General features: G+C 34.2%; 2 protein-coding genes across 8 annotated transcripts; one reads left to right on the plus strand and one right to left on the minus strand.

The window, feature by feature from the left end:
- The first annotated feature begins 3,739 nt into the window (after positions 1 to 3,739).
- EndoB (SH3 domain containing GRB2 like, endophilin-B) lies at positions 3,740 to 8,279 on the plus strand. 7 transcript variants are annotated; one of them, XM_017609814.1, is made up of 8 exons: positions 3,741 to 4,015; positions 4,282 to 4,347; positions 4,523 to 4,890; positions 5,068 to 5,131; positions 5,459 to 5,494; positions 5,574 to 5,764; positions 7,637 to 7,916; positions 7,996 to 8,279. In XM_017609814.1, the coding sequence occupies exons 1-8, from the start codon at positions 3,938 to 3,940 to the stop codon at positions 8,128 to 8,130; spliced, it is 1,218 nt and encodes a 405-aa protein (XP_017465303.1). In that variant the 5' UTR covers positions 3,741 to 3,937; the 3' UTR covers positions 8,131 to 8,279. The 7 variants fall into 7 exon arrangements, with proteins under 7 accessions (XP_017465307.1, XP_017465308.1, XP_017465303.1 ...); XM_017609818.1 differs by lacking the exons at positions 7,637 to 7,916; positions 7,996 to 8,279 and adding an exon at positions 6,082 to 6,779 and having other exon boundaries at positions 3,740 to 4,015; XM_017609816.1 differs by lacking the exon at positions 5,459 to 5,494.
- Positions 8,280 to 10,516: 2,237 nt separating this feature from the next.
- On the minus strand, positions 10,517 to 13,591 carry LOC108358460 (protein MTO1 homolog, mitochondrial). The gene has a single exon (XM_017609821.1). It carries the CDS (start codon positions 13,458 to 13,460, stop codon positions 11,427 to 11,429), a length of 2,034 nt encoding a protein of 677 aa, XP_017465310.1. The 5' UTR covers positions 13,461 to 13,591; the 3' UTR covers positions 10,517 to 11,426.
- Between the last annotated feature and the right edge of the window lie 6 nt (positions 13,592 to 13,597).

Genomic DNA, 13,597 nt, shown 5'->3' on the forward strand with positions numbered 1-13,597 from the left:
CGTTTTCCTTGCAACATTTTTTCTTCTTCTTCCATTCTTGCTCACGTTTTGGCATTTCTCTCTCGCAATTGCACCAGTGTGACGTCACACAAAAGTTATTCTCAAAAATCCTCTCTGATCGGCGCAATCTTGTATTCTATCATTCTTGGGTATATAACATGAACCAATTAGAAAGATCAGGCTGAGAAGCAGCCATTTGTAATAGCAATTGAGAAAAAAGTGCGTGACGTTCGTAATTTTGAAGTTTGCTATATCTGTTTTGCATCTTTCTATATGTGTGTTTTGTCGGTGGTTTATTTCAGTTATTTTTAGGCGATTTTCAATAATTTTTTTTGTGCAAATGTAATTAAAATGAAGTGCGCGGTGATTGGTTGCAAAAACACATACAAAAATAATAAATTGGTTAGCACAAACATGTGCTGCAAAATTGCTTGCATGTTTTTCTTTATGCTTCGTCTTCATATTCTTTGTTTACTTTTCAAAGAAAATAACATGGCGCCGAAATAACAAACGTCAGCCAGAAATTTACTTCTTTTTTGCTTCATCTTGTCAGATCTTGTGTACTGGGATCATGGTTATATAACTAATACTAGGTTTACATATGAGTAGAGTAAAGAGATTAGCCATACAAAATCGTCCGTCGTTAATCTGTAATTAGGTGCGTTCGTTTAAAATCTCCAGTAAAAACCAACCAACTGCCAAATTCCGGCAAAATGTCATCTGTTCTCTCACAAGAGAAAAATATCCCAAATAGTACGCGAACAGAAAATTTGCAGAAACTTGCAAGTTAGACGAACAGCTGATATAATTTTTGTTTACATTCAAAAGTGTAAAATTAAAACATACGAAAAGTCATCACAAAGTGTTATACTGACACAGTTTATTGATTAAACAAATAACTACTTATTTCTTAAAAGTTTAATTAGTCGCATTTTGTAATTTTTAATGTTCAAACCATCAAATTCAATTTTGTGATTTGCGTAAATAAAATATNGTTTGCTATATCTGTTTTGCATCTTTCTATATGTGTGTTTTGTCGGTGGTTTATTTCAGTTATTTTTAGGCGATTTTCAATAATTTTTTTTGTGCAAGTAAGTTTTGGTTAAACATGAACAATTAACAGCTACGCGAACACAACTATTATAAAATAATGTGAGATTAAACCGATAACTTTTCGGTGTCCAGCCTAGTTTTATCGATTATTTTTGAGAAGAAGAGGAGAAATGTCAAATGTAAAAGTAAACAAAAAGGAACGCTAGCAAGGAAGAGGTTTGTCAAAGTATTTTTAATAAAATATTAAGTTAAAATATATTTAAATTACTTTATATAACAGAAAAAAGTTATCACGGTGGCACAGAGAAGAAACTTAACTTTTCCTTGAGTTGTGAGAATAACAAGCACAAAAAAATTTACGCCGAATAATCTGAGATTCGCATGTGTAAACGGGCTGATAAAAAGGACGAGCTTTGATTGAGATTNAGAAATGTCAAATGTAAAAGTAAACAAAAAGGAACGCTAGCAAGGAAGAGGTTTGTCAAAGTATTTTTAATAAAATATTAAGTTAAAATATATTTAAATTACTTTATATAACAGAAAAAAGTTATCACGGTGGCACAGAGAAGAAACTTAACTTTTCCTTGAGTTGTGAGAATAACAAGCACGAAAAAATTGACGCCGAATAATCTGAGATTCGCATGTGTAAACGGACTGATAAAAAGGACGAGCTTTGATTGAGATTATAGTTGCGTTCCTTATCTCCCAGAAATAGTCAGAAAAAGTCCGAAGTAGTCAGATTTAGTCCAAAAAGCGTTCCTTTACTTGAAAATGACAGCAAAAATGAGAGAGCAACAGTCAGTGAGAGTGACTCTCTTCAGTCCGAAGTAGTCAGATTTAGTCAGAAGAATTTTTTCTGGCATAATCCTGAAAAGTGTCAAACTCAACTGAATTTAAATTAACGGAAATTAAGGAATACGCAAAAAGTGAGAATAATCTAAAAAGTAAAAAAAGTTAATTGAAATTGGAAGGAGGCTAAAAATAATGGATATAGTAAGGGCCGGTTACTAAATGTCTGGTTAACACTAATCTGCGGTTAAACATCGTTATCGACGTTACCGACCCCCTGTTATATGCATGGGTCGAAGACGAAACAGAAAATTTTAAGAATTTTAATTACTAGTTATAAATATCGAAACGATTATCAGCTTATNATACGCAAAAAGTGAGAATAATCTAAAAAGTAAAAAAAGTTAATTGAAATTGGAAGGAGGCTAAAAATAATGGATATAGTAAGGGCCGGTTACTAAATGTCTGGTTAACACTAATCTGCGGTTAAACATCGTTATCGACGTTACCGACCCCCTGTTATATGCATGGGTCGAAGACGAAACAGAAAATTTAAAGAATTTTAATTACTAGTTATAAATATCGAAACGATTATCAGCTTACCAGCTAGNACTGCTGTTGGCAAGATTGCATTAAAAATACTAGCAATATTCTTCATATCTATTTTATATTTCACCGTTTATATTGCCAGGAAGATTGCGTTTAGTTACAAATACTGGTTTATAGTAATATTAAAAAATGCGGGATGAAAAAATCCACTGAAGTCAATGTGATGCGTTTTCCACACATTTAGTGGTAGCTCGCCACTTCGCGTGTCAGCTGTTTATCTGCCCAGGAATTGGCAGTGCTGCCAAGTACGAAAACGAGTTCCTGGGCGCGCTCTCAGAAAAAATGAGAGAGTTTCATACCTAGTTATCCATGTTAAAAATTAAAACACACTGTCTATATGAGAACGCGCACAACCAAAGCAAACGACGACGTTCGCCCGACGAATGTTCACGACGATAGATTTATTTCTGTTGTCGTCGCTGGCGGCAGCGACAAAATACGATCCATTGTGGCCNCTGTTTATCTGCCCAGGGATTGGCAGTGCTGCCAAGTTCGAAAACGAGTTCCTGGGCGCGCTCTCAGAAAAAATGAGAGAGTTTCATATCTAGCTACCCATGGTGAAGACTCCTAATATTTAAAAGTATGTTCACATAAATCTCAGATTATTAGCTAGAAAAATTAAGTTTCTTCTCTTTGCCACCGTAATCACTTTTTTCTGCTATGTTAAGGAATTTAAGTATATTTTAACTTAATAGTTTANACGAGTTCCTGGGCGCGCTCTCAGAAAAAATGAGGGAGTTTCATATCTAGCTACCCATGGTGAAGACTCCTAATATTTAAAAGTATGTTCACATAAATCTCAGATTATTAGCTAGATAAATTAAGTTTCTTCTCTTTGCCACCGTAATCCCTTTTTTCTGCTATGTTAAGGAAGTATATTTTAACTTAATAGTTTATTAAAACTACATTCCCAAACCTCTTTTCCTGCTAGCGTCCAATTTTGTTTACCTTTACATTTGGCATTTCTCTCCTTCGCAAAAATAATCGATAGAACTAGGTTGGACACCGAAAAGTTATCGGTTTGAAGTTACAAATATCAAAATTACAACGCTGTTTTCTGTTTTTCTGCTTCTGGCATATCAATCAAAATTGCAACCTTANCGATTTCGGGCTGTCACAACGTACAACACCTTTCATTATTGCATCATGATTCACAAACCTCTTTTCCTACTAGCGTCCAATTTTGTTTACCTTTACATTTGGCATTTCTCTCCTTCGCAAAAATAATCGATAGAACTAGGTTTGACACCGAAAAGTTATCGGTTTAAAGTTACAAATACCAAAATTACAACGCTGTTTTCTGTTTTTCTCTTTCCTGGCATATCAATCAAAATTGCAACCTTATTGCAAACTATTGGGAATTTTTGCATAGAAAAAAACAGAACGGAAAAGGATAAATTGCAAAAAAATATTGCAAATTCGCCACAAAAATATTGTTATTTCGTTATCAAGTTATCAACTAACGTAAATCTTATATCCTACAAAAATGAATATAAATTTGCCAAACTTTAATGTGAAAAATCTTGTGAAGGAGGCGGGGAGTACATTATCCAGAGTAGTGCAGGTAATGGGCTTAAAAAGGCCTATGGGTCTGAGTGTGCTGTTATGTCAGTGGGTGGTGGGTGCAAATCATATTGGCCATTGTTACAGAGCATGGTCAATTGGCAAGGTGACAGTATTACAAAGGAATTATCGAAATATGTGCCACTTTAAGACGATGGGATGTAAATGACATTGTGCACATGACATACCTTTTACGTTTTCCTTGGCATGCCACCTTTCCCGAAACATCGATTCACATTATATATACATATGCGTTTATTGTTCTAGCTGACGGAGGAAAAACTCGGTACCACCGAACGCACTGAATATGATAATGAGTTCCAGAATCTGGCTNATGTAAATGGCATTGTGCACATGACATACCTTTTACGTTTTCCTTGGCATCCCACCTTTCCCGAAACATCGATTCACATTATATATACATATGCGTTTATTGTTCTAGCTGACGGAGGAAAAACTCGGCACCACCGAACGCACTGAATATGATAATGAGTTCCAGAATCTGGCGGAACGTGCGGATTTAACAAAAGCATGGACAGAAAAGATAGTACGCGACACCGAAACGGTATTGATACCGAATCCGCAGAATCGCATTGAAGATTTTATTTTTGATAAAATTGAAAAAACAAAACCGCAACGATTGAGCAATTTGGAGCACTTGGCATTGGATATGATTGAGGCCGGTGGAGATTTTGGACAAGATCTACCGTACGGTCAAGCTTTAATAAAAGTTGGACAAGCAGAACAAAAACTCGGGCAGTGCGAGCGTGATTTCATTGCCTCATCTGGTATATGTTTTACTCAGCCTTTGCGCAAATTTTTAGAAGGTGAAATGAAAACCATTACAAAAGAGCGTGGCATATTGGAAACAAAACGGTGAGTAGATATCTGATACCATTTGAATGAGTTAAGGAATTTTTTTAATTACTTCAAATTATTGCAGCTTGGACTTGNACAAAAGAGCGTGGCATATTGGAAACAAAACGGTGAGTAGATATCTGATATCATTTGAATGAGTTAAGGAATTTTTTTAATTACTTCAAATTATTGCAGCTTGGACTTAGATGCATGCAAAAATCGCGTGAAGAAAGCCAGAAGTATGCTGGGTCAACAGGCGGTAAGAGTTAGGGATAAGCTACCGCACACGTATTTACATATGAATTGTATGTACATACAGACATATGTGCATAAATATATTTACTATAGTAGTTTGGGTGAATGTTGATGGTAGCCTGTTGATATCCGGTTGTTGCTGAAGTTAAAATTTCCGGGTGAAAATTAGAAAGACAAGAAGGACGTTTAAATTTTGAATTGATTTCATACTCAATTACTAATTGTAATTTTCTTTAAAATTGTTGAACGTCTTTATTTAATCTTAATTTTGTTATGTAAGATCTTAACGCAAAATAAATTATTTCATGCTGCTTTAATGTGGAAATATTAGAAAGATGGTATCTCCCCTGAGGTAGTTCTAGAACAGGTACTTAATTATTAGACATGAAAAGCCAATATTCATCAATACGCTGACTTTTTTAATTGAACCATTAAACTTTTCACAGGCCGAACGAGATTTACGTGTTGCACAAGCAGAATTTGATCGCCAAGCAGAGATAACAAAGGTATTGCTGGAAGGAATCAGCACATCGCAAGCATCGCATTTACGCCATTTGCACGCATTTGTAGAAACGCAAGTACGTTACTATAAGCACTGCATTGACGCAATGAATAATTTGCAGCGCGATTTGGCCAAGTAAGTCGCACACTATAATTGAAAACTTGAAAGTCTTTGAAAGTAGTAAATTTCATATTTGCGTATATACATACATATATACATATGTAGGTATATGTAAAAAGATATTGATTTTTTTTCGAATTAATTATATACTTTCAAATTTAGACCACACCCACATTCAACAACGAAATCTTATAGAACTTTCATTAGCACGTATTTATATGTATGTATAGGTATGCACATAGATTTTGTAGTTTAAATTTTCACACATGCATTGCAAAAAAAGCTATAAAATTTGGTAAGAAAATAAGTGAATGACATCAATTGGTTTGCAGAATGCGACCCGTAAAGCCGCGCCTACGCATAAACAGTGAAGATGTGGATGGGCCTCCCAATACGATTAACTACTCGATTGTCCATCCAACAGCTAAAGCAAACAAATTCGATTCACGTGAAACGAATGATGAATTTGATAATGATGAAGATTCAAATAACTTTCATACAATTGATATAAATAACGATAGTATAAATTTTAATGTAGATAAAGAAAATACCAGTAGCACATGGAAGAGTCAAACAAATAATACAAACCCTTTTGCGACCACGCAAATTTTAGAGCAGTACGATATAGAATTCGACACCAGTGCAATAACATCGGTTTAGAAAAAATGTACCTGCAAATTTAATATGTGTGCAACGGAAATAAATAAGGTTGTGTTATTCTCGAAGTATTGTCTGCTAAAAAATTTAAAAATAGGCTTTCTTAAATTGTTTAAATTTACTACTTATCAATTTTCAAAACTTAATAGTAAAAATAAGTTTTTTGAAAGAACCTAATCAAACCAAATAAAAATACTTATATGCCATTTTTCATAATTAAAAGGTAAAGAGAGTTCTATCGAAATAAGTTAACTAAACTGCGTATTTTTAAAAGCTTAAGGGTGAAAAAGGTTTGACGATATTTACATGCGATTGCTTATATATAAACAAACTAAACAATTTTAGTAATGAGTCAAAAAGATTGAAAATGATGAATATTGGGCCGTATGAATAAAAATAAGCAATTGCTTTTTCTTAAAATTTCAGATCTTTTACTCAATTTATTCAAACAAAATTGAAGTAAAAGGTATGAAATTTTAAGAAAAAGCAATTGCTTAGTTTTATTCATACGGCCCATTATCAAAATCAATTAAAAAACAATTAGGTATGTAAATCAAATAACAAATCAAAAAGATATTAAACAACGTAAACGAGTTTAATCATAATACAACGAATATACAATACATTATGCCTCTAATCAGTGTATGAAAAAGAATTTGAAATCTATCAAACCAAGAAGGTTTCATACAACGAAAAAAGTTCTTACATAGTACATATTATGAGCAGAATAAAATAAACTCTCTGATTCCGTTATATGCATAAGTTAAAATTTTTAGTTACAAATTAACTTCCGAAAGTGTTCGGAATATCAATCGTTCGAATAATGTCAATAAATTATATTTATTCTCCAAGTAATTAATACTATTCGCAAACCAAGTTATAAAATCGATAGAACACTAGTCACGTGTGTAGTTAAAATACTAATGCTTAGTTAACTGTTACATTATGCATCTCTTGTATGCTCTTTCCGCTTGTTTAGCTAAACAGTGCTACACGATATTTAGAATTGTACTACATTGGTTTTTAGGCAAAAATGTATAACGTAAAAAATATAAATGTTATAAATAAATACTGCTTACGAATTCCAAGAAAGTGGGTGTATCCCTTAGTTCAATTATTCAAATGAGGATTCTTTTCTTCCATTTTTAGATTGACTAAACGATTTCTGCATTTTTTTAAATTCTCTTATACACTGCCTTCATGCATATATTCATCTATTATCTTGCATAGTTTGGGAGGCCCCACCCCATATGTTCCGATCGATGTATACAATGATGATGATGGTAGTGGCAATCACAGCGCATCTAGTGGCATTGGGCTTAATGCTGGTGTCGTCGGCAGCGGTTTAGGAATTGGTGCTGCGGCTGGTGCTGGCGTAGGCGCTGGTAGTGGCGGCCGGCGGCGCAATCCAGGCGATACAACACTCACAGCTGATCAGATGAAACGAGCGCGTGTGTTATGCGCCTACGATGCTAAAGATCATACCGAATTAAATTTAAATGCGAATGAGGTGAGCGACCGTGTGTGTGGTTTTGCGTACTTTACTACCCTTGTATGTGTATGTAAACGTAAAAAAATTGATATTGTAGGTTATTTTCGTTACTGAATGCTCACCAGTGAATCCTGATTACATGTATGGCAAGCAGGGCTTACTAAAAGGATTGGTGCCACGCGCTTTTCTAGAAATGCTCGATGATGAAGAGAATGTTTCCGGTGAATATTAGACAAAGAAATATGAATAATTTAAATTATGTGAAATTGGTAGATAAGAAAATTATATTAAATACAAGTATTACACAACTCGTTGCATAATTTTAAAAACACAAGCAATGTTGAGTAAAATCTGCATACAAATACTCAAAATAAATAACAAATATGTACTCAAAATAAATATTTAATTTACGCATATTATTGTCAATACAAATATTAAATTCAAAACATATAAGATAATTGTAAAAAAATATGCAGCAATTTGACAATGACCTAGACATGCAGTACAATAATAAAAGAGAATAATTGAAATTATAAACTAACTTAAAGTTACCACTAATAAGTATTAAATTAAATACAATATTGAGTAATGAGTAGGCATTGAAAACAAAATACATAGCAGTAGGAGAATTTGTAGAAATCTCGCTTATGGACGTTAGTATTTGCATACATATGTACATTCAAACATATTTATGTGGTATGTGGATTGTAAGCTATTCCTCGATGTTTAACAAAACATATATAAAAAAAATAGAACATATGCCAATGGTACAATAATAAGGTTATGTCAAATGATAACCTACGGGTCGCATGATAATCCTAGCTATAACCGGAAAATATTTCAAAATGTATTAATTAAAAAGATGATTAATTTCCAAATACCTAATATGTATACTATTTTTTTACAAGTGTATTTTTTTCTAAAATGTTTTTTGTTTTACCCCCGTGTGCTTTAAAACATTACTGCAGTAATATTTTTATGCTCCTAATTTTTAATGAGTCTTTTTTGATTTTTTAAGCACGCCCAATGAGTGTATTTGCTTTTTAGAATTAAAAAAAAATAAGAATAGATTTTTCAAAATTTTTAAAATAATTCCACAAAAATTCAATTCAAACTTTTTTCATAATTAAAAAGATTAAAGCTCAAAAAGACATAAACTATAACTGCAAAAATACACTAGGACTCAAACACAATTAAAAATTGCAAATTATAAATTATTGAAAAATTTGCAAATTAGTTATAAAAAAAATAAGCCTGTTTTAAAACGGCGCACTTTTTCATTATATGAAATGCATTAAGATTTTTAGAATTATATAATTTACTCTAAAATGCGTATGAAAACAATTTATCGACGTTGCATTCCAAGCTATTCCAATATTACACAAATTTTCGATAAAGAATTGTTAATAATACGCTTTGAAACTACATAAAGTGTGAAATTCACTAACTTTCTTTAATTCATCCGTATGTTTTTTTGCTTAGGAAATTCGGCATTATTAATAATCCTTCAATTTTTGATAAAAAAAAAATATGTGTGTACTTGTACTTAAAAGCACGCTCTAAATTATGCTAAACATTGCCCTCGATTGTCAATTGTTATTATCTGTCCTATTGCTACAAAATATATAAAATGGTATTTTCGTAAGTCAAAATAAAAAAACTCAATAAATATAAAGCTTGAGCAGTTAGCGTGCAATTAATAGCGAGTCAATTCGGAGCAGTGAACCAATTTGGCTTTTTTATTTATTTATTTTCCTTTTTTGCAGAAGTTTAAAAAACAGAAATAGAGTAAACAAAATCGGCTCACTTTTGAAGTTTTGAGCTTTCAATAAGTTTAGTTGAGATCCCTAATATAACATAGTTAAACAAAAAAATTATATACATATATATGTATAAATAAATAATCTTTATATTGCCATAATAGTCATTTTTATGCTTAACAAATTTGCAATTAGAGTAAAAACAAAACAGTAAATTAGATTTGAAGTACTCCTTCTTGTTTTGTGCACGTATTCAACTTTCTTTTTTGAATGTCATCCACATTGACCATTAAAATATTTCTTAAATATGCAAAAAGTTAAAGCAAATAATTACAACGAAAAACCATTAACAGGTTTCCCCCAGAAGCAAAGAATTTTAAATTTTTTAAGAAAATAACACCCAAATTAAACAAAAATAAAATTGAAATGCTCATAATGCAATTAAGATTATTAGTGCTTTACAGAGTCCGAAATTAGTTGCTTATTAACCGACTTCTAAAAAAGGAGCAATGTTTTTTCTGTCTTTTTTTTTTTATGTATGTTACCGCATAACTTTGGACCATGTTAACCGATTTCGATAACTCTTTTCTTCATCGGAAAGGTGGTACTCAAGGGTGGCCCCATACTAATCTCTTAATTTTTATACGAGAATTGAACACCGGTTTGGTTTTTTGCTTAAAAATTACNTAACTCTTTTCTTCATCGGAAAGGTGGTACTCAAGGGTGGCCCCATACTAATCTCTTAATTTTTATACGAGAATTGAACACCGGTTCGGTTTTTTGATTCCCCTATTTTAGTTCATAACTTTACTTTATATGCCTACAAATAAATTAACTCTTTATGTACTAGATTATTTGTTTAATTAATTCGCCAAATGTTTAAATGATTATCCCGAAATATTAAACACTATGTATTCAAAAAACAAAATCTTATAGGGAATTTACATAAGGCGATTGTTCATGGAACTTTTAGTTGAAAGCAACAATCGCCTGGTGTAAACGGCCTTTCAACTAATGGCTTTCAATGAAGTTGTTCGGCTGCCTACTTTCGTTCAACTTTTGATTCAAGTAATCGCCTGTGAAAGTTGAATCATGTAAATTCCATTTTAGCATACAATTTAACTAAAACTCAATGACCCATCTATTTTCCTTTCAAATGTGTTACACCTTTAAAAAAAAAATTAAATAACAGATACGCAAACCACACCAATTATAATCCATAAGAAAAACGTCAAATAGGCATGTTAAATATTCACATACATAATTGATAAGTATACTTATCAGGTAATGTATGTATGAGTATTTACACGAAGAACGAAATTGTGCCTCGTGCATGTGGCAATAATTTATTTTAGCGATTCATTTTTTATAGTTGATTTATTAAGTAAAGACAAAGGGATTAAGTGTAGTAAACGAAATTGTAAAGAATTTTTAGAAACATGCTTCAATGCTAATGTACCTCCAATTATATGACTTAAAGCGTTGGATAGTAGTATGAGTTATTGCAACATTTATATAAATATCGTATTTTATAAAATCGTATACATACATAAATACATATATAGACTTATCATTGCTAATTTTTAGTCCTAGTCCTATGGTACGCCCTTTTTGCTGAATATGTAAATTATAAACTGTTTTAAGTAAATATATCTCTTATATACATATAAGTATTAAAAACAAAAGGTATTAATTTTTACTATGTATAAACTCAATTAATTAAACAATTTAAGAAAATTCCTCTGCTCTGCGGTCCCACCACGTCACTTCAGGTCGCACTTATCACTTGTTCAGCTGCTCCTGCGCGTTTCACATATTTGAGCAATCGTACAATGGTTGCTGGTGTAACGCCTTGTATACGACTCGCTGCTGCTATGGTCTGTGGTTGTATCAGCGACAATTTTTGTCGCTCTTCATTCGATAGACTTAACGATTTAGCGAAATAGTCAATATTAGCAGGTATCGCTAGTCCTTCATCTCGCCGCACATCGTCTACATCACGCCGCTGTTCGGCCACAAAATGTTCATACAATGCCTCAATTTTTAGCCGCTCACATATGGTTTGTTCAACTCCTAACCAGTCTAATTCGTCTGGTTGCAATTCTATAAGTTGTGTTAGTGTTATGTTGTCCGCAGGTATGCCAAGCATATCAAAAGCGGATTTTTCCACAGAGGTTTTAGCTTCACGTAGGCCTAGTGTACGTCGCCAATGGTTGGAATGTCGTTGCATTGATTTCAACTGGTCGATTGCTTGCTGTAGTTTCCGTTCCGCAGCTTTGAAGCGCTTATATCGACTTTCGGTCACCACACCAAAATTGTAGCCTTTCTCTGTTAGTCGCACATCGGCATTATCCGGTCGCAGTGAAAGGCGAAACTCTGCCCGGCTAGTAAACATGCGATATGGTTCGTTAGTGCCTAATGTTGTTAGATCGTCGATGAGTACACCAATATAGCCTTCAGTGCGACTTATCGTCAGCTGCGTTGGATCTTTGTTTGCTAATGCATTTGAGCGATAATTTATGGCTTTACCCGCAGCATTTGCGCCAGCAATTATCCCTTGTGCTGCTGCCTCTTCATAGCCGGTCGTGCCATTAATTTGGCCAGCAAAAAAGAGGTTTTCCACACGTTTCGTTTCTAGTGTGGCAAATAGTTCTCGAGGATCTATAAAATCGTACTCTACGCCATATCCAGGTTGTATAACCTCCGCTTCCTCTAAGCCATGAATGCTGTGTACTAGCTCTACTTGTTGTTCAAATGGCAAGGTACAAGACAGTCCCTGGGGATAGATAAGTTTGCTCTCGAAACCCTCTGGTTCAAGCCAGATTTGATGTACTTTTTCTCCAAAACGCAAAACTTTTGACTCAATGGATGGACAATAGCGTGGACCGGTCACTTCTTCCGTCACATGGCGATTCACATGCAAATTCTCACGCACAATATTATTTACTCGTAATGTTGTATGCGTTAGGTAGCAAGGCAATTGATTGTCTGCTTCAATCCATACCCGTTCGTTCATGAATGAGAAAGGCATCGGAGGATTGTCGCCTGAATGCCGCGCGAGGCGTTCATAGCCGATGCTATCTTTAGCAATGCGCGGCGGGGTGCCTGTCTTTAACCGGCCCATGCGGAACCCAAGATTCTCTAGCGATTGGCCCAAGGCCATTGCCGGTTCATCGCCTATTCTTCCAGCAGGACGCACTTCAAGCCCAATATTAATGTTGGCTCGTAAAAATGTTCCCGTCGTTAAAATCACCGTTCGACCTGGCACAATTTCGCCACTTTTCAATACCACACCTTTACAGCATTGCGAATTCCCATCCGCATTCGTTTCTAGGTATAAGTCATCCACTGCTGCGCATCGTATTTCTAAACTATCCATATTGAATAACTCGCTTTGTATGGCTTGTTTATACAACTGCCGATCGATTTGCGCGCGCGGTCCCCACACAGCCGGCCCGCGCCTACGATTCAGCACTTTGTATTGTACACCAGAGACGTCGCAGCAACGTGCACACAATCCATCCAATGCATCAACTTCTCGCATCAAATGGCCCTTGCCAATCCCTCCAAATGATGGGTTGCACGACATTTCTCCAATTGTTTCGAGTTTATGCGTGATAAGCAATGTGCGCGCCTTCATTCTAGCAGCAGCGGCACTTGCTTCCGTACCAGCATGGCCACCGCCTATCACAATGCAATCATAAACGTTTGATTCTCCATTGGTTTTGGTTAGCGTTGTGTTCCATCTTTTAAGCAGAAGAATTTTCTTTGTCGTTTTTTGAACCCAAAAGCTCCTTAACATTCTGAAGGTATTCTCTATATTTATTTCGTTGGATAAGAGATCGTAATCAACACAAATCAGCTGATTACTGTTTATATTTACATCAAGAGTAAAACATCGATGCTCCGAAAATATCGATATTTGGAAATTTTCCCCGC

The sequence above is a fragment of the Rhagoletis zephyria genome, unplaced genomic scaffold (assembly GCF_001687245.7).
Source record: "Rhagoletis zephyria isolate East Lansing unplaced genomic scaffold, Rhagoletis_zephyria_1.1 Rzeph_scaffold_00257, whole genome shotgun sequence".
NCBI lineage: Eukaryota > Metazoa > Arthropoda > Insecta > Diptera > Tephritidae > Rhagoletis > Rhagoletis zephyria.